This window comes from Bombina bombina, chromosome 4 (assembly GCF_027579735.1).
Source record: "Bombina bombina isolate aBomBom1 chromosome 4, aBomBom1.pri, whole genome shotgun sequence".
NCBI classification, from domain to species: Eukaryota; Metazoa; Chordata; class Amphibia; order Anura; family Bombinatoridae; genus Bombina; species Bombina bombina.
In genome coordinates, this window is record NC_069502.1 from 798,745,536 (window position 1) to 798,766,756 (window position 21,221).

The 21,221-nt window shown below is 41.9% G+C and overlaps 1 protein-coding gene across 2 annotated transcripts in view; it reads left to right on the top strand.

Annotated features, from left to right (window-relative positions):
- The window catches only part of LOC128657022 (gastrula zinc finger protein XlCGF26.1-like), a 69,235-nt gene that overhangs the window by 9,641 nt on the left and 38,373 nt on the right, over positions 1-21,221 (top strand). The window contains exons 2-3 of one of the 2 annotated variants that reach the window (XM_053711249.1): positions 1,829-1,933; positions 7,740-7,853. In XM_053711249.1, the coding sequence (XP_053567224.1) occupies positions 1,829-1,933; positions 7,740-7,853 (219 nt within the window). The remainder of the gene's footprint in view (positions 1-1,828; positions 1,934-7,739; positions 7,854-21,221) is intronic. The other variant, XM_053711250.1, reaches the window with a different exon arrangement.

Below are 21,221 nucleotides of genomic sequence, written 5' to 3' on the forward strand. Positions count from 1 at the left end.
GCCAATGTATGCCTCCCACATTACCTTCATCTGAAGGTATTTATCTAACCTTTTGTTTTTTATGTAAGCGTACTCCTCTAGATCCATGATGCGACTCAGATTACTTTGCCACTGGACTAATGAAGGGATTTCTCTATTCTTCCAGTTTCTTGCCACTAATGATTTGAACCCATTACTTGCTATATATAATAAGTTCCTCTTGTAGCCAGGGATCCTACCACTAACTGTTAAATAGCCATATCATTGGGTCTACCGGTATGTCCGTCTCTAGCATGTTCGAGGTTTCTTTAGATATTCTCTCCCACATCTTTTGGAGAATTCCAAGAATTTTACAGTTTCTTCAGGATGGTTTGGATAAGGGTTTGTCTGCAAGTTCCTTGAAGGGACAAATCTCTGCTCTTTCTGTTTTATTTCACAGAAAGATTGCTAAACTTCCTGATATTCACTGTTTTGTACAGGCTTTGGTTCGTATCAAGCCTGTCATTAAATCAATCTCTCCTCCTTGGAGTCTTAATTTGGTTTTGAAGGGTTTACAGGCTCCTCCTTTTGAGCCTATGCATTCTTTGGACATTAAACTTTCTTGGAAAGTGTTTTCTTTTCGCCATCTCTTCTGCCAGAAGAGTTTCTGAATTATCTGCTCTTTCTTGTAAATCTCCTTTTCTGATTTTTCATCAGGATAAGGTGGTTTTGCGGACTTCATTTAAATTCTTACCTAAGGTTGTGAATTCTAACAACATTAATAGAGAAATTGTTGTTCCTTCCTTGTGTCCTAATCCCAAGAATTCTTTGGAGAGATCCTTACATTTTTTGGCTGTGGTAAGAGCTTTGAAATATTATGTTAAAGCTACTAAAGATTTCAGGAAGACTTCTAGTCTATTTGTTATCTTTTCTGGTTCTAGGAAAGATCAGAAGGCTTCTGCTGTTTCCTTGGCTTCGTGGTTAAAGCTTTTGATTCATCAAGCTTATTTGGAGTCGGATCAAACCCCGTCTCGGAGAATTACAGCTCATTCTACTAGATCAGTCTCCACTTCATGGGCTTTTAAGAATGAAGCTTCAGTTGATCAGATTTGCAAAGCAGCAACTTGGTCTTCTTTGCATACATTTACTAAATTCTACCGTTTTGATGTATTTACTTCTTCAGAAGCAGTTTTTGGTAGAAAAGTTATTCACGCAGCTGTTTCAGTTTGATTCTTCTGCTTATGTTTTAAGTTTTTCTGTTCATTTATGAGAATAAACTTATATTTTGGGTTGTGGATTAATTTTTTCAGCTGTTTTTATTTTATCCCTCCCTCTCTAGTTACTCTTGCGTGGAGTTCCACATCTTGGGTATTGCTATCCCATACGTCACTAGCTCATGGACTCTTGCCAATTACATGAAAGAAAACATAATTTGTGTAAGAACTTACCTGATAAATTAATTTCTTTTATATTGGCAAGAGTCCTTGAGGCCCACCCTTTTTATGGTGGTTATGATTTTTTTGTATAAAGCACAATTATTTACAAATTCCTTTGTTGATGTTTTTTACTCCTTTCTTATCACCCCACTACTTGGCTATTCGTTAAACTGAATTGTGGGTGTGGTGAGGGGTGTATTTATAGGCATTTTGAGGTTTGGAAAACTTTGCCCCTCCTGGTAGGATTTTATATCCCATACGACACTAGCTCATGGACTCTTGCCAATATGAAAGAAATTAATTTATCAGGTAAGTTCTTACATAAATTATGTTTTTGTGCTATTGTCTGTTTTTTAAATATGCAAACTATATCATGATAAAGTTATAAAAACGAGATAATGGAATATAAAACTGAATCTGCTTTATTTGTACAGATGAAGATAACGCTGATATAGTGAAAGTCGAGATAACAGAAGATCTGTGTGTGAGGCATCAGCTGGAAGCACCAGATGAGGAAAGCAGTGACAGCATCAGCCCAGGTGAGTTTGCACTTGTGGTGTCTCTAAGGGACACAGGATATAGATGAGTGTGCACATGTGTTGTGCCTGAGGGATGCAGGTCACAGGTAAGTGTGCATGTATGTTATGTCTGATGGACATGAGTTACAGGTGAGTGTGCATGAGTGTTACAGATGACTGTGCATGTGGGTTGTGTCTCAGGGACACAGGATACAGGTGAATGTGCACATATGTTGTGTCTCCTGGACATATATTGTGTGAGGTATGTGAGTTACAAGTAAGTGTGCATATATATTGTGTGTGAGGTATGTGGGTTACAGGTGAGTGTGCACATATATTGTGTGTGAGGTATGTGGGTCACAAGTGAGTGTGCACAAATATTATGTTTGAGTTACAGGTGAGTGTGTATAGTAAGTGTGATAGTCTACTACATAATTATCTTGTGAGCACATAGTAATATTTTGCGTCCTCACATGATTTAGCGTTATTTATAACGAGAGAGAAATGTATACATCCTGAGTACTACTAACAATTTACACATATGCATGTTGTCACGAATACCTCAGGATTTAGCTGCTAAGGGGTTAATTCTGTTTAGTTTGTGAACTAAAAACAGTTGTTTGTTTTTTAAGAAGAACTGTGTGCTGCGTTAGGTAAGCACATGATTTCTATTTGATGTGCCAGAACCCTTCATAAATAGTTTCTAAGGCCCATTCCACCAAATGTTATTGTGTATGCATTGAGTCATAAAGCCAGTAAAACTTGTCAGCTCCAGAGATACAAAGCAGTGCCTCTTCCAAGAAACTGATAAGGTCAATAAAGGGACATTGGTACCATGTAGATATGTGTTTAAAACATGTTATGACATTAAATGAAGGGAAATATGACAACCATGTCATATTTGGTATCAAATTGATTCTCACAATGCAAGTAAGAGATTGCCTGTCTGTCTATATGAAAATGGATGTATCTAGCCGAAAATTATATTGTGTTCTCTAAAGTCAGCCAAAGGTACTTAAAGTTTATTGACTGTTGTAAAATATAGGGGGTTTCCCGGACCAGCCCCTGCTCAGGGGGTGAGGTCAGGCAACATGATCTATTGAAAAAATGTATAAGGGTCTTGTGTTTTAACACTGAAATGGTCATTCTTACAAGGGGAGCTGTTCTACAGAGTAAGGACCCATCGCTTCATGCCAGTCCCCAGGCACAGATCTTGAGACTAGTAAAGTATTCAATCTGTTTTTCTCCTTTTTTATTTTAAAAACTGTTTGCTGTGTGTAATTTTATTTGTAGCATTGTGCATAATATTTTTAGCATAATAAATAATTCCTTTATTTAGCTTTGGCCTTCGTCTAATAATTGAACCACGTTACTGAAAGGACTGGAGTATTAGAACTGTATATTTTAGGTTATTTTCTGCTAAATTGTATTCTGAGAGTTAATGTGTAAGTCTGGGTTTTTCCTTAGGATTTTCCCTTTAATAAATCATAAGTGGTGGCAGCATAGTTAGTTTAGTGTGGGTGGCATTAAAGGGGAGTTTGGGGCATTTCTTTTAAGTCTACTACAGACTAGAGAGTGTTGTTAACCCTTGCACCCACTGAACTAAATCACAAACTTGCCTGGTGGGGCTAGATTGTTACATATTAGTGACAGTAGAAGGGGTCTGATAACCCTTTTTGTGCCAAACATGTGACTGGCGCAGGGTTGGTTAACCTTGGTCATCACAAATTGGTGGGCAGTGGTGTAGATAAAAAAAATTTTATTAGATTTTAGTGCTCGTGGATTTTCTAGTGTGAAAATATCGGTACTAAAAGAAATTGTTTCATACAATTTCCAAAGGCTAAAACTCAGTGCTGCGGCTGGGAGACAGGCTGCTGCGGCTGGGAGACAGACTGCTGAACGACAGGCTGAGAGAGAGTATCAGCTACAGCTTGTACAGTTGGGGAGAGGGATTGTCTCGACTGTTGTTAGTCAACCTAGAGACCCACCTGTTCCCAGAGTGCGTGCAGAGAATTTTCCCACTCTGGATAAAGATGGCGATGTGGATGTATTCCTGCGTAGCTTTGAGAAAGTTTGCAGACAGTTCCAGCTGCCAAGGGAGCAGTGGGCTAAATATCTTACCCCTGATCTGAAAGGTCCTGCACTGGAGGCTTTTGCTGAACTACCCCCATAGTTTGATCAGGACTATGATTCCATTAAAGCTGCACTGCAGAGGAGGTATAATCTTACTCCTGAGGTGTACAGGAAGAAATTCCGTTCTCTGCAGAAAGATACATCAGAGAGCTATACTGCAGCTGTTGGAAACCTGAGGACAGCCTTTAAACAGTGGATCAGAGGGTTAAAGGCTGCCACTATGGAAGAGCTGGAAGATCTGATAGTGAAGGAGCAATTTATGCAGCTGTGCCCAGCAGAAGTTCAAAAATGGGTTTTGGATCGTAAACCCATAACAGCATTAGAAGCTGGTGAGCTGGCTGATTTTTACACAGCCAACAGGTCACCAGGGAATGGGAGAAAATCCTTTGTTAAGGGGGGATCCACCTGGAAAGGAGCTGCTGCACCACCCCCCTTCCCAAAACCTGCTGTGCCTTTGTTTAATGTGTCTGCTCCCTCTGGGAAAGGAGGGGCGAATGCTGCACCTGGGCAGGGGGATACCCGCAGGTGTTTTGCTTGCAACAAAGTGGGCCACATCAGTTCCACTTGCCCAGAGAAGATTAACTTGGAGCAATTAGCTGGAGTGGGTAATCCCTTAGAAGTACCAGCATCTGTTTTGTTTTTTACACGTCCAGAGGAAAGCAACTAGGAGAACTTGCAACCTGTGCTTGTCAGAACTTAGGTAACACTTGGGCTTTGGGACACAGGTGCAGCAGTGACTCTTGTGCGTCCAGGGCTGGTGAGCTCTAATGACATTATTCCTGGCAGGACTGTAGCAGTTAAAGGGATTGGGGGAATGAATCTTGCAGTGCCTATGGCACGGGTATATCTTGATTGGGGAGAGGGTTAAGAAATGTGGGGGTATCTAAAAATATTCCTAATGATGTTTTACTGGGTACTGATCTGGGTAGATTGTTATCTCTTTATGTGCCTGACAATGCTACATGTGACCTAGTGACATTAGTTGTAGACCCTTATGTGAAAAGGGCTGTGTGTAAAAATGCTCAGACGTTCTGACCAGGAGAGAGGACAGAGTGCATGTGTGCAAAGTGCTGTGCCTGAACTGGGGGTGTCTGTGCTGAGATGTGAACCTGTAAGAGGAGAGACTGACTGGGGAGAACGACGGATAGATGGTGTGTGTCTTCCTGTGATTAGACCAGCAGTATCTGCAGAATTAAAGTTAACTGTACAGCGTGAGACTGACGGGGGAGAAAGGCAGATAGACTATGTGGGTCTGTCTGTGCCTGAACAGAGTTTAACTGTACAAGAAGAAACTGTCTGTGAGAAGAGGCAGATGAGTGGTGAGTGTCTGTCTGGGATTGAATCAGTGGATTTTATAGAAGGAGGTGAGACTGACGGGGATAGAATAACTGGGTGACTGGGCTGCTGGATGGTGTGTGCCAGTCTGTGCCAGAACCAATTGAGTCCCCTGTGGAAAGACAGCATATATGGGATAAATGGCAAAAGGAAGATGTGTGCTTGTCTGCACCAGTGTCAGATGGATCCCAACTTCTGTGTGAGGATGTGAAGTGGCAGACTGACTGTGAGAGAGAGCTGAGGGAGGATATAGCCCACTCTATGACAGATGCAGCAGCGCCCCAAAATCCAGAGTGTGTGGGGGAGGAGGGTACAGGACACTCTCTGAGGGACCCCCAGAGTGAGTGTGAAAGATTGTGGGTGACAAAGATGGGTGACAGAGACCCCAGTAACCTCAGCTGTGACCTATAAACAGACTGCACAGACTAGGGGACAGAGACTGACACAGACTGCAGACACAGGGGGAGGAGTACAAAGCAGAGAAGTGTATTTACACAGCCCCACAGTGCCATTCAGCAGATACACTGATGGGTGTGCAGAATCAGAGTCCCCAGCGGGCACAGCAGATAGGACCCACAGTGGAGAAGGGGCAGTTAGGCAACCCCCTACCAACCATAACAGAGTGCAGGTGTACTGGAATCCAACTCCAGTGGGAGGACAAAAGCCTGTGGTAGTTGAGCAGCAACTGACAGCACACAATATGTTCAGAGAGCACACAATATGTAGCAAGACCCTAGACTTCACAGACACCTCTGTAACAGGGGATGATGTGTTATTCAGGGATAAGATGCAAGCCTTATTAGGGAAGGTACCTGCAAAACCCAGAGATGCTAATGCCATATTCCTACAAAAACAGTTGCAGGATTTTACTGACAGAGAGGGAGTGTATGAGATGGGGCAAAATGTTCTTGTACTAACACCCATGAGACAGAACAAACTACAGGCTGCATGGGAGGGTCCCTGCAATATATTAAATCAGCTGGGTAGAGCGAATAGTGTGTCATTTTTAAAGGGAGGGCATCCTGATGGCAAAACTGCTATGTGCAATTTGTCTGGCAATGGCGTTCTCACCGCAAGGGGAAGCTCCCTTTGATACGCATCGGGAGTGGCTTGTAGCCACCCCCTTTTGCGTCTCTTATTGGGGGAGGTGTCACAAATACCTCAGGATTTAGCTGCTAAGGGGTTAATTCTGTTTAGTTTGTGAACTAATAACAGTTGTTTGTTTTTTAAGAAGAACTGTGTGCTGCGTTAGGTAAGCACATGATTTCTATTTGATGTGCCAGAACCCCTCATAAATAGTTTCTAAGGCCCATTCCACCAAATGTTATTGTGTATGCATTGAGTCATAAAGCCAGTAAAACTTGTCAGCTCCAGAGATACAAAGCAGTGCCTCTTCCAAGAAACTGATAAGGTCAATAAAGGGACATTGGTACCATGTAGATATGTGTTTAAAACATGTTATGACATTAAATGAAGGGAAATATGACAACCATGTCATATTTGGTATCAAATTGATTTTCACAAGTAAGAGATTGCCTGCCTGTCTATATGAAAATGGATGTATCTAGCCGAAAATTATATTGTGTTCTCTAAAGTCAGCCAAAGGTACTTAAAGTTTATTGACTGTTGTAAAATTTAGGGGGTTTCCCAGACCAGCCCCTGCTGAGGGGGTGAGGTCAGGCAACATGATCTATTGAAAAATTGTATAAGGGTCTTGTGTTTTAACACTGAAATGGTCATTCTTACAAGGGGAGCTGTTCTACAGAGTAAGGACCCATCGCTTCATGCCAGTCCCCAAGCACAGATCTTGAGACTAGTAAAGTATTCAATCTGTTTTTCTCCTTTTTTATTTAAAAAACTGTTTGCTGTGTGTAATTTTATTTGTAACAACTTTTTATTAATAATGCATTGTGCATAATATTTTTGGCATAATAAATAATTCCTTTATTTAGCTTTGGCCTTCGTCTAATAATTGAACCACGTTACTGAAAGGACTGGAGTATTAGAACTGTATATTTTAGGTTATTTTCTGCTAAATTGTATTCTGAGAGTTAATGTGTAAGTCTGGGTTTTTCCTTAGGATTTTCCCTTTAATAAATCATAAGTGGTGGCAGCATAGTTAGTTTAGTGTGGGTGGCATTAAAGGGGAGTTTGGGGCATTTCTTTTAAGTCTAGTACAGACTAGAGAGTGTTGTTAACCCTTGCACCCACTGAACTAAATCACAAACTTGCCTGGTGTGGCTAGATTGTTACATATTAGTGACAGTAGAAGGGGTCTGATAACCCTTTTTGTGCCAAACATGTGACTGGCGCAGGGTTGGTTAACCTTGGTCGTCACACGTGTATTCTTATTGTACAGGCCGTATGAATGTGACACCATCAGATGGCTCAGCAGTTGAGCACGGAGGAGAACCGTATGTGTGTGATCACGTGAAGACTGAGGAGGATGAAGTTCCTATAAATACAGCTACAGGTGATTTGCACTAATTAATATATTACCCTCAAATATTCCACGGATACGGCACAGGTCTTGCCTCTGGCATGCAGTCCTAGCAAAGCTTTACCAGCGAAGTTGATCCCAAAACAACCACAGATGTACAGGGTACGTCTGTCATTAAGGGGTTAAGTAAAGCGTATATTCTGTGATGGTGACATTTTGCCTCTTGTAAATAAGTTATATTTCTTTCCAGTGCCATGGAGAGTCCACAAATCCGTTCATTACTGTTGGGAATTCAGCTCCTGGCCACCAGGAGGAGGCAAAGATTCCCCAGCAAAGCTAAAAGGGACAGCTGACACCATCATTTTTTATTGTTTTAAAAGATAGGTAATCAATTAATTGCCCATTCCCCAGTTTTGCATAACAAACACTTATAATAATACATGTTTTACCTCTGTTATTACCTTGTATCTTAGCCTCTGCATATTGCCCCCTTATTTCAGTTCTTTTGACAGACTTGCATTTTAGCCAATCAATGCTTACTCCATGGTAAATTCACGTGCATGAGCTCAATGTTATCTATATGAAACACATGAACTAATGCCCTCTAGTGGTGAAAAACTGTCAAAATGCATTTAGATTAGAGGCGGCCTTCAAGGTCTAAGAAATTAGCATATGAACCTCCTAGGTTTAGCTTTCAACTAAGAATACCAAGAGAACAATGCAAAATTGGTGATAAAAGAAAATTGGAAAGTTGTTTAAAATTACATGCCCTATTTGAATCATGAAAGTTTTTTTGGGACTTGACTGGCCTTTTAAGTATTGCTCCCACTTCCCATAATCCTCCAGTCATTCTTTGCCTCAGTAACTTGGAAGAGGTGAAGACGAATGCTCTGAAGAAAGTTAAGTCCTTTAATGGGTAGTTTCCCTTTCAAGACAGGAAAGGGTTAATGCTGTGTCCATGTAATCCTCTTGAGTAAGAGTATTGGTAACTGTTAGCTGCTGGAGGTCATGGAGTAGTCTCTGTTATCCCTCCAGCAATTTATTATAACACCCCCATCAGGCAACCAGTGTTACGCTTGCACTGCTTTCCTTTCTACCCAGGTCCCTGTCAGATGTCGGATAAAGACTTTCTGCCAGTACTTAAAGGGACAATCTACACCAGAATTTTTTTTATTATTGTTTGAAAATATAGATAATCCCTTTATTACCCATTCCCTAGTTTTGCATTACCAACACAGTTATATAAATACACTTTTTACCTCTGTGATTACCTTGTATCTAAAGCTTCTGCAAACTGCCCCCTTATTTCAGTTCTTTTGACATACATCCATTTTAGCCAATCGGAGCTTGCTCACTGGAACTCCACGTGCTTGAGCACAGTGTTATCTATATGATAAATGTGAACTAACACCCTCTAGTGGTGAAAAACTGTCAAAATGCCCTGAGAGAAGAGGTGGCCTTCAAAAGCTTAGAAATTAGCATATGAACCTCCTAGGTTTAGCTTTCAACTAAGAATACCAAGAAAACAAAGCAAAATTGGTGATAAAAGTAAATGGGAAAATTGTTTAAAATTACATTCTCTATCTGAATCATGGAAGTTTATTTTGGACTATACTGTCCCTTTAAGATGGTGGGGACAATTGTGGGGCGGGGGAGGGAAGAGAGCTGGGGTTGTGATGTGTCAGGTGGGAGGCTGGTCTCTACACTAAAGCTAAAATTAACCCTTCAAGCTCCCTACAAACTACCTAATTAACCCTGTAACTGCTGGGCATAATACAAGTGTGGTGCGCAGCGGCATTTAGCGGCCTTCTAAAAACCAAAAAGCAATGCCAAAGCCATATATGTCTGCTATTTCTGAACAAAGGGGATCCCAGAGAAGCATTTACAACCATTTGTGCCATAATTGCACAAGCTGTTTGTAAATAATTTCAGTGAGAAACCCAAAGTTAGTGAAAAAGTGAACGATTTTTTTTATTTGATCGCATTTGGCGGTGAATTGGTGGCATGAAATATATCAAAATGGGCCTAGATCAATACTTTGGGTTGTGTACTACACTAAAGCTAAAATTAACCCTACAAGCTACCTAATTAACCCCTTCACTGCTGGGCCTAATACAAATGTGGTGCACAGAGGCATTTAGCGGCCTTCTAATTACTAAAAAGCAATGCCAAAGCCATATATGTCTGCTATTTCTGAACAAAGGGGATCCTAGAGAAGCATTTACAACCATTTGTGCTATAAATGCTGTTTGCAAATAATTTCAGTGAGAAATCCAAAGTTAGTGAAAAAGTGAACAATTTTTTTTATTTGATCGCATTTGGCGGTGAAATTGTGGCATGAAATATACCAAAATGGGCCTAGATCAATACTTTGCGTTGTCTACTAAAAAAAATATATACATGTCAAGGGATATTCAGGGATTCCTGACAGATATCAGCGTTCCAATGTAACTATTGCTAATTTTGAAAAAAAAATTGTTTGGAAATGGCAAAGTGCTACTTGTATTTATTGCCCTATAACTTGAAAAAAAAAGCAAAGAACATGTAAACATTGGGTATTTCTAAACTCAGGACAAAATTTAGAAACTATTTAGCATGGGTGTTTTTTGGTGGTTGTAGGGTCAAAGTTAGAAAAAGTGTGTTTTTTCCATTTTTTTCATATTTTATAAAAACATGTTATGGTAAATTATAAGATATGATGAAAATAATGGTATCTTTAGAAAGTACATTTAATGGTGAGAAAAACGGTATATAATATGTATGGGTACAGTAAATGAGTAAGAGGAAAATTACAGCTAAACACCAACACCGCAGAAATGTAAAAATAGCCCTGGTCCTTAAGGGAAAGAAATTGAAAAATGGCCTTGTTGGAGGGTAAGATGTGTACCTGTGTGTGAGCTCATACTACAGATTAGAGGATAAGGGTCACCATCAATGTAAGGTATAGTGTTGGCCTTGATGGGAAGGTTTAAAGGCTCCCAGAGTTCTTTCTATTCTGCACCGACAGATCTCTGGAGTAGGCACTGTACGAAGTTGTGGAGGAGTTCATAACCAGGACTGTAGTAAGTAGAAGTGAGCTATTTAGGTGCAAGAGGGTAAAATAAGTACCCGTATGTGAACTCATAGAACTAATCGGGAAACTTGAGATGTTGTTCAAACAGGGTATAGTGCAGGCCATTAAGGGGAGACCTTTAGGTCCAGAGTGTCCTTTCTTTTGGCTTGTGAGGGGGATCTTCTTGGAAGAGGTTGCCACTCAGGAGCTGACGAATCCAGAGTCCCTGGTGCTTAGAAGGGTTAGAAGAAGATTCTGTGTTCTGATTAAGACCCAATGATTGAAGTATTTTCATTCCCTGTTGCGGGGAGGTGATTACATAGGACTGGTCTTCATGCTGAAGGAATATCTTGACGGGAAAGCCCCATCTGTATTTGAGGTTATCGAGAAGTAGGGTCTGCGTGAGTTGTCCTCCTTTTAGCTAGAGTGTATGGGGATAGATCAGGAAATATTTGAACTGAAGCGTGTGGGTATTTCAGTGTTTTCTTCATGAAGGATGCTCTTAAGACTTTCTCCTTAAACGTGAAATAATGCAGCCACAGTACAACGTCCCTTGGAGTGTCTGAAGAGTTTCGTGGACCTAGAGCTCTGTGAGCCCTATCTATGAGTGACTCCTGTTCAGTGGTGGAGCCCAGTAGCTCTTTGAAGAGACCAGATAGGCATTTGCGTAGGTCTGTAGGCCCAACTTCTGGTATACCCCTGATCCATAGGTTATTTCGCCTTCCATGTCTGCCAATTTAGCTTCAAGGTCTGAGATCTGTTCAGCTAGGTTTTGAGAATATGAAAGAAGATTAGTGTGATCTATGTTCAAATCTTCATGTTTTTGCTCTAGTGTCTCAGTACGCTCCCCCAATGAGGCAATATCTCTCTTCAATTCTCCAACTGACTGTCTGAGGTCTTGTTTTAGAGCAGTGTAATGAGTGTCCATCTTATCTGATAATGCTTTTATAAGTACTTAGGAGGTAAACCTTAGGATATTGCTTGTTTGCTGGAGGTTGATAATGAGATTTGGGCATGCTGAGCCTGGGGGGTCTATTCTGTATGATTTCAGAATGTTACACAAACACTTCTGATGTGGCTTTGTGGGCTTTCTTTCTTTATATTGCCCAACTGGGGGTACAGGTGAGCTCAATGTTGTATATCAAGATCTTTACCCACTAATTTCCCTAGGCAGGCATCTGTATGATTCCAGGGGAGAAAACATATGTGGCAGATGCAGCAGTGTGTGGCCAAATTAAGCACTGTGTTAGTTGCGGCTACTTCTCATGAATGCCCTGGAACTCTCTTTATAGTGATCCTGCTGCACTGTTCTGCTGAATTATTGGCTCTGCAGCAATGGTGTAGTGTGTATTTATGGACTGGTACTTTTATATTACTAACTGACGCCTAGATTACGAGTCTTGCGTTAGCCTTAAAAAGCAGCGTTGAGAGGTCCCAACGCTGCTTTTTAACGCTCGCTGGTATTACGAGTCTGGCAGGTACAGGTGTACTGCTCACTTTTTTTCCGCGACTCGAGCATACCGCAAATCCCCTTACGTCAATTGCGTATCCTATCTTTTTAATGGGATTTGCCTAACACCGGTATTACGAGTCTTGGAAAAAGTGAGTGGTAGACCCTCTCCTATCAAGACTCCTACCGCATTTAAAAGTCAGTAGTTAAGAGTTTTATGGGCTAACGCCGTAACATAAAGCTCTTAACTAAAGTGCTAAAAAGTACACCAACACCCATAAACTACCTATTAACCCCTAAACCGAGGACCCCCCCCGCACATCGCAAACACTTAAATACATTTTTTTAACCCCTAATCTACCGACCGGACATCGCCGCCATTGTAATAAATATATTAACCCCTAAACCCCCGCACTCCCGCATCGCAAACACTAGTTAAATTTTATTAACCCCTAATCTGCTGTCCCTAACATCGCCGACACCTACCTACATTTATTAACCCCTAATCTGCCGCCCCCAACGTCGCCACAACTATATTAAATTTATTAACCCCAAAATCTAAGTCTAACCCTAACACCCCCCTAACTTAAATATAATTTAAATACATCTAAATAAAATTACTATTATTAACTAAATTATTCCTATTTAAAACTAAATACTTACCTATAAAATAAACCCTAAAATAGCTACAATATAACTAATAGTTACATTGTAGCCATTTTAGGATTTATTTTTATTTTACAGGCAAGTTTGTATTTATTTTAACTAGGTACAATAGTTATTAAATAGTTATTAACTATTTAATAACTTTCTAGTTAAAATAAGTACAAATGTACCTGTAAAATAAACCCTAAAATAGCTACAATATAACTAATAGTTACATTGTAGCCATTTTAGGATTTATTTTTATTTTACAGGCAAGTTTGTATTTATTTTAAATAGGTACAATAGTTATTAAATAGTTATTAACTATTTAATAACTTCCTAGTTAAAATGAGTACAAATTTACCTTAAAATAAACCCTAAAATAGCTACAATATAACAAATAGTTACATTGTAGCCATCTTAGGATTTATTTTTATTTTACAGGCAAGTTTGTATTTATTTTAAATAGGTACAATAGTTATTAAATAGTTATTAACTATTTAATAACTTCCTAGTTAAAATAAGTACAAATTTACCTGTAAAATAAACCCTTACCTAAGTTACAATTACACCTAACTCTACACTATAATTAAATTAATTACCTAAACTAACTACAATTAATTACAATTAAATTAACTAAAGTACGAAAAAACAAACAAGTACTAAATTACAGAAAATAATAAAATAATTAAAAAAAATTTAAACGAATTACACCTAATGTAATCCTCCTAATAAAATAAAAAAGCCCCCCAAAATAAAAAAAATCCCTACCCTATACTAAATTACAAATGGCCCTTAAAGGGGCCTTTTTCGGGGCATTGCCCCAAAGTAATCAGCTCTTTTACCTGTAAAAAAAAAATACAATACCCTCCCCCTCAACATTACAACCCACCACCCACACACCCAACCCTACTCTAAAACCCACCCAATCCCCCCTTAATAAAACCTAACACTAACCCCTTGAAGATCACCCTACCTTGAGATGTCTTCACCCAACCGGGCAGAAGTGGTCCTCCAGATGGCCAGAAGTCTTCATCCGATCCGGGCAGAAGAGGACCTCCAGATGGGCAGAAGTCTTCATCCAGGCGGCATCTTCTATCTTCATCCATCCGGAGCGGAGTGGGTCCATCTTCAAGACATACGATGCGGAGCATCCTCTTCCATCCGACGACTAACACTAAATGACGGTACCTTTAAGTGACGTCATCCAAGATGGCGTCCCTTCAATTCCGATTGGCTGATAGAATTTTAGCAGCCAATCGGAATTAAGGTAGAAAAAATCCGATTGGCTGATGCAATTAGTTATATTGTAGCTATTTTAGGGTTTATTTTATAGGTAAGTATTTAGTTTTAAATAGAAATTTTTTAGTTAATAATAGTAATTTTATTTAGATGTATTTAAATTATATTTAAGTTAGGGGGGGTTAGGGTTAGACTTAGGTTTAGGGGTTAATAATTTTATTATAGTGGCAGCGACGTTGGCGGCGGCAGATTAGGGTTAATAAGTGTAGTTAGGTGGCAGCGACATTGGGGGCGGCAGAGTAGGGGTTAATAAATAAAAAGTAGGTATCGGCGATGTTGGGGGCAGCAGATTAGGGGTTCATAGGGATAATGAAGGTGGCGGCGGTGTCAGGAGCGGCAGATTAGGGGTTAATAATATAATGTAGGTGGCGGCGATGTTGGGGGTGGCAGATTAGGGGTTAATAAGTGTAAGATTAGGGGTGTTTAGACTCGGGGTTCATGTTAGGGTGTTAGGTGTAGACATAAATATATTTCCCCATAGGAATCAATGAGGCTGCGTTAGGAGCTGAACGCTGCTTTTTTGCAGGTGTTAGGTTTTTTTCAGCCGAATCGGCCCCATTGATTCCTATGGGGAAATCGTGCATGAGCACGTTTTGCCAGCTCACCGCTACCGTAAGCAGCGCTGGAATTGAGGTGAGATGTGGAGCTAAATTCTGCTCTACGCTCACCTTTTTGCGGCTAACGCCGGGTTTAAAATAACCCCGTAATACCAGCGTTACTTTAGGTGAGCGTTGAGGGAAAACTGTGCGTTAGCCACGCACACCATTACCGACAAAAACTCGTAATCTAGCAAAAAGTGGGCAGCCGGGTGTTAATATGGGCTGTTATAATGTTCAGCTTGTGGGCTTGTTCAGCTTGGCTCAGTTATATTGGTTTTGACAGCCTCCGTATGTAAGGGAGTTACCGGCTGATATAAGGCCCTGTAGCTGGCTGCGTGTGCGTGTAAATGTGGTGACGCACTTACTTGGGAAAGATGGTGGCTTCCTCTGTGGTCCCTCGAGGCCTATAGTTTAGGGTTCTGGGTCGTCCCCTAGATCGAGGCTGCAGATCGTGATCCCTAGGAAATCCCAGGGCTCTGTTTCCTACCTTCCAGGGCCAACGTTTCACTGAGGTTACGATGCTGAGTGACAGAGGTAATGGTCTGACGTAAGGCTGTGTAGTAGCGGTCGGCTCTCAGTCTATCGATCCAATGTTACTCTTTACCTTCTGCTGGTCTAGATGTCCTCCGTAGCGTCAAGCTGCTATGAACTAACTCCTGGGCAAAGCTCACGGTCCTGCACTGCTTTAAGAAGTTCCGGTATGTAGGCCCAATGCCACTCCCAGTGTGTTATATAAGAGATAAGTTAATAAAATCTTAAGGTTTTCCATTGTTCTTTCAAGCACTGGTGATTGTTTTATGGACAGATATAAGATAAAGAAGCAGTTATATGTACACAAAATGAGAAAGTAATGAAATCTGATTATACCTACAATCTCAACCTATTTTATTAAGTTGTGGCCTCAACACAAACAGCTAATTCATATACACCAATAAGCCGTAAAAAGCAAATCTCATACATTTTATTCCCTGCAGCTGCTAAAAAAAGTAATTGTAAACAAAATATAAATACTGTCCCTTTAAGGTGGGTGTAAAACTGCTTTCTTGAAAGGTTTTGTTCCTTTTGGCTATCTCTTCTGCTAGAAGAGTTTCAGAATTGTCTCCTCTTTCCTGTGATCATCCTTGTCTTATTTTTCATCAGGATAGGCCAGGATAGAAAGTTGTTTCTTCAGACAATATCAGCAGAGAGATAGTTGTTCCTTCTTTATGTCCTAGTCTTTAAGAATGCTTCAGAGAGATCTTTGCATAATTTTGTTGTTAGAGCATTTAAATATTATGTTGATGCTACTATGGGTTTCAGGGAGACTTCTAGTTTGTTCACTTTTCTGGTACTAGAAAAGGACAGAAAGTTTCTGCTGTTTGTTTGGCCTCTTGTTGTGCCTCCACCACAACGAATTACAGCTCATTCTATTAGGTCAGTTACAACTTCTTGGGCTTTCAAGAATGAGGCTTCTGTTGACCAAATGTGTAAGACAGCTACTTAGTCTTCTTTGCACACTTTTACTAAATGTTACCATTTTGATGTTTTTTCTTCTCAGGCAGTCTTTGGTAGGAAGGTCCTTCAGGCAGTTGTCTCAGCTCTATTTATTTGTGCCTGATTAATTTTTTAAGTGCATTAACACATTTTTTTTTTTAAAGAATTAATTTTATTTTATACCCTGTGACAGACCCTTCTGTCAGGACTGAAGGAGTTAACTGTGTTTAGCTTTAAGAAGCTAATTTCTAAAGACAGGTTTGCTGGCCTCAGCTATTGTGTGCTATAATTACGTTTAAGTAATAAACATTCCATTGTTTAATCACATCTAGAGAGCAGACGCCTCAGTGATAAGAGAAGCCAAGTGTGTGTCTTGTGTTCAAGTTGTTATCAGCTTGAGCAAGGTATTCTATTGTATCATGTCAAAGGGCGTGTTCCCTCCATCTAATGTACAACAGTCTTTCAACCCCCCCATCTGGGGTCAAACCTGTATAAATACTAGGCATCTAGCCTTTAATAAATGCCATTCTGTTTTAAACCTGATGTGAAGCCTGGTCTCATGTTTGAGGGGAAAAACTGGCTGGGTTGTGAGTTGCTGATTCCCTATGCAGGACATTGTTCATCTGGTGTTAACCCTTGGTATCCTGTTGGTACCGTAACAATTTAGCTCCCCCCTTGTGGAACACTCCGGCAGACCCGGCTTGACCCTGTGGCGGGTCAACCTGGGGATGACCGGACTAGGAGGTGGTAGGCATGTCAGTTTGCCGGGACAATCCATCTGCATTCCCGTTTAGCTTACCGGGCCGGTAGCCGATGGTGAAGTTATAGGGCTGGAGGGCTAAACTCCACCTCAGCAATCTACCATTGTCTCCTGAGACCCGGTTAAGCCAGACTAAGGGATTGTGGTCCGTTATGAGGGAAAATTCCTGTCCGTATAGATAAGGGTTCAACTTCTTCAGTGCCCAGACCAGGGCTAAACATTCCTTCTCTACTGCCGCATAACTCACTTCCCGAGGTAACAACTTTCTGCTTAGGTATGCGACAGGGTGTTCTCCTCCATCCTCCCCAACTTGACTGAGTACAGCCCCCAGTCCATACATGGAAGCATCTGTATGAATGAGAAAACGTTTGTTAGGGACTGGGGCAGCCAAGACAGGGGCATTCACAAGGGCCTGCTTCAGTGCCTGAAACGCGGCTTCACAAGCTGGAGACCACAGGACCTGTTTGGGGAGGTTCTTTTTCGTCAGGTCAGTCAGGGGCTTGGCGATAGTACTGTAGTTCGGGACAAAACGTCGGTAATACCCAGCCGTCCCCAGGAAGGCTAGCACTTGGGTCTTAGTGATAGGTGTGGGCCAGTTAGCCACAGCCTCTACCTTGGCTGGCTCCGGTCTCTGTCTCCCACACCCCACTCCTTGACCCAAGTACTGTACTTCAGCCATACCTAGATGTCACTTGTCTGGTTTCAAGGTCAGGCCAGCGGCCCGAATCTTGTCCAGAACCACCCCTACATGGGTAAGGTGTTCTTCCCAGGACTCACTGTAAACCGCAATGTCGTCCAGGTATGCACAAGCAAATTCCTGGAAGCCATCGAGGAGTCTATCCACCATACGCTGGAAGGTAGCCGGAGCATTCTTCATCCCAAAGGGCATGACCTTAAACTGGTACAGGCCGAATGGGGTGACGAATGCCGACTTGGGGATAGCATCCTCTGCCAGGGGAATCTGCCAATAGTGAAAAAGGGTGTGTGTACAAGCGCTAAGGTAATCCCCAAGCTGTATCCAAACAGAGATCCTAACCAACCTCCAAAAAATATGCACAAGTAGTAAGAAGTGAATACAGCGCCAACAAGAGGCCAAGGGATAAATATACTCACAGAGAGATAAAAGAAGGTTATTTAATGAACCATGTTAAAAAGCATCAGTGATAAAAGACTATATATAAAAAATGTAAAAAGCACATATAAATAAAATTACAAATACAGGAATATCTTACAGAAGCGGCTCAAAGGGCCAAAGCTGATAATTACAATAAAAACAGAGGTAATAACAGGTGATCAGTGTGAGTGGTACACCAGAATAAGAGTGTATACTAATAAAACAGAATTAGCCTAAGTACAACTGTAGCAAGTGCATCAAGCAAAAAACTAATAAACAATAATACAAACAATAGTGTTCAAAATTAGTGTTACAAAAATAGTGTTCCAAAAAAATAGAAAAATGCACTGCAGTGCAAAAAAAGGGGGGTAGCAAAATAATTGTATAGATACAATCAAATAGTGAGTGAGTGCAAATGGATATAAAAATGCTAGCTACTTAATCCAGTGAGGTTAAGATATAATTAAATAAAATACACAATATGCAATAACATAAAAAATAAAATACACAATATGCAATAACATAAAAAATAAAATATAAAATATAATCCAAAAAAGTGTTCAAAAAGTTGATCAACAAATGTTAGTGAAGAACAAAAATAAGTCAATAAAAACAAAAAAATGGAAAAAATGGGTGATGAAAAGCAAGGTGAAAGTGAGGAAATTGATTCCTTCCAATGTTAGTTACTTTAACAGATCCAAATTCCTGAGTGTGGTTGCTGAAGTAGCTGATTGGATCCTAGCACCTGTCAGCTGCTCCTATGGTATCCTAAAAAGTGTGCCTGTAAAAAAAGAAATTCACAACATAGTGTATCCAATATGAGAATGAAGTAAAGATTAAAGTAATGCTTACCAATATGTCAACGCGTTTCTGCCCTCAAAAAAGGGCCTTTCTCAAGAATCTGCCAATAGCCTTTACACAGGTCTATGGTTGTCAGATAGCGTCCCCTAGCAATACGGTCTAGTAATTCGTCTACCCGGGGCATCGGGTAAGCGTCAGTGGTGGTCCTCTCGTTGAGCCGCCTGTAGTCCACACAGAACCGGGTGGTTCCATCTTTCTTAGTTACCAGGACTACAGGTGAAGCCCAAGGACTATCGGAGTGCTCGATCACTCCCATCCAAGCCATCTCCTGTATCTCCTTCCGCATTCCTTCTCGGACTGCTTCTGGTATACGGTAGGGAGGCTGTCGCAGGGGATTCTGTCCAGGTGTCTCTACCTTATGTACAGCTAGAGTAGTGTAGCCGGGCTCTTGGGAGAACGTCGCCTGCTTCTCCCACAGGAGCTTTCTTGCCTGTACCCTCTCAGTAGGGTTTAACCGGTCCCCTAGCTGCACAAGACTAGTGAGGTCAGTCTGGGGGTCCTTCTCTAATAAGTCGGGTAGGGGTAAATTCTCTGGGTCGTCTGCAGCAGGGGCACATACTGCAGCTACATCCTCTGGCCTCTCCTGATACTCCTTCAGCATGTTCACATGAAAGGATCGCTGGATCCTCTCATCTGCACAGCTGGCTATAATATAGGTAGTATCACACACCTGAGATAACACCTTATACGGGCCCTGCCAAGATGCTTGCATCTTGTTGGTCTTCACAGTCTTGAGCACCAAAACCTTCTGTCCAACCTGGAAGACCCGCTGCCGGGCACCCTGATCGTACCACCCCTTCTGTCTCCCCTGGGCCACCTGGAGATTCTCTCTTACCATCAGAGACAGTTTCTCCATGCGGTCCCGGAGTTCCAGAACATATGGCACGATGGGGGTTCCCTCCTGCTCTATCTCTCCCTCCCAGTGTCCTCTAATGAGATCCAGGGGGCCGCGCGGACCCTTCTCCCATAGAGTAACTCAAAGGGAGAGAACCCAGTAGATTCCTGGGGCACCTCTCTGTACGCAAATAGCAGATGAGGCAGGAATCGTTCCCAGTCTCTGCAAGTGTCCGTGAAGGTCCTCAGCATCTGCTTGAGGGTGCCATTAAAGCGCTCGCAGAGACCGTTAGTCTGTGGGTGATAAGGCGAACTGAGCAACGGTTTAATGCCGCACACCTTCCACAGCTGCTGGGTGAGCACAGCAGTAAACTGGGTCCCCTGATCAGAGAGAATCTCCTTAGGGAACCCTACCCTAGTAAAAACCTTAACTAGGGCATCAGCGACTGTCTCTGCCTCTATATTCGACAGTGCTACTGCCTCTGGGTAACGAGTGGCATAGTCCACCACAGTGAGACTATACTTCTTACCTGATGGACTAGCCCTGGCCAGTGGACCCACAATGTCAACGGCTATGCGGGAAAAGGGTTCCCCAATGACAGGCATAGACATAAGCCTAGCTTTTGGGTGATCCCCCCGCTTACCCACCCGTTGACAGGTGTCACAAGTACTACAATATACCCGCACATCTCGGTTAAAATTGGGCCAGAAGAAATTCTGGGTGATCCTATGAGCGGTGCGGCGGGACCCTAGATGTCCAGCTAATGGTACATCGTGCCCAATCCGCAGAATCTCTTGCCGGTATTTCGCAGGCACCACCAGCTGCCGATTCTGTGGAGGGGCAGTACTTTTCTGGGCAGGTTTGGGGATTCTATATAGCCGATCCCCCACCCACTCATAACGTTCCCCATCTACCACCTCTTCTCCAGCATCTGCCCTAGCCCTGTATTTCTGAAGGGTCGGATCCTCCCGGGTTTCCCTCCCGTACGTCTCTGGGGTATCCCAGCTTAAGGGGGTCTGGTCTAGGGTACAAGTCGGGGGAGAGAGTCTTACCTGGGTCTCAGCAGCAGGTAGGTCGGTCTCGGTGGCACGGGTCTGGGCACGGGTAGTCACAGGGTTAACATCAGCGGGACCCATGGGAGCATAGGCAGAAACAAGGGGGGCCAAGTCATTTCCAAGAAGAACATCAGCAGGTAAGTCCTTCTTGACCCCCACATTCACAGGTCTAGCGCCCACTCCCCAATCCAAATGTACCCTGGCAACAGGTAGGCGGAACACATCGCCCCCTGCTACCCTCACAGCCACAGTGTC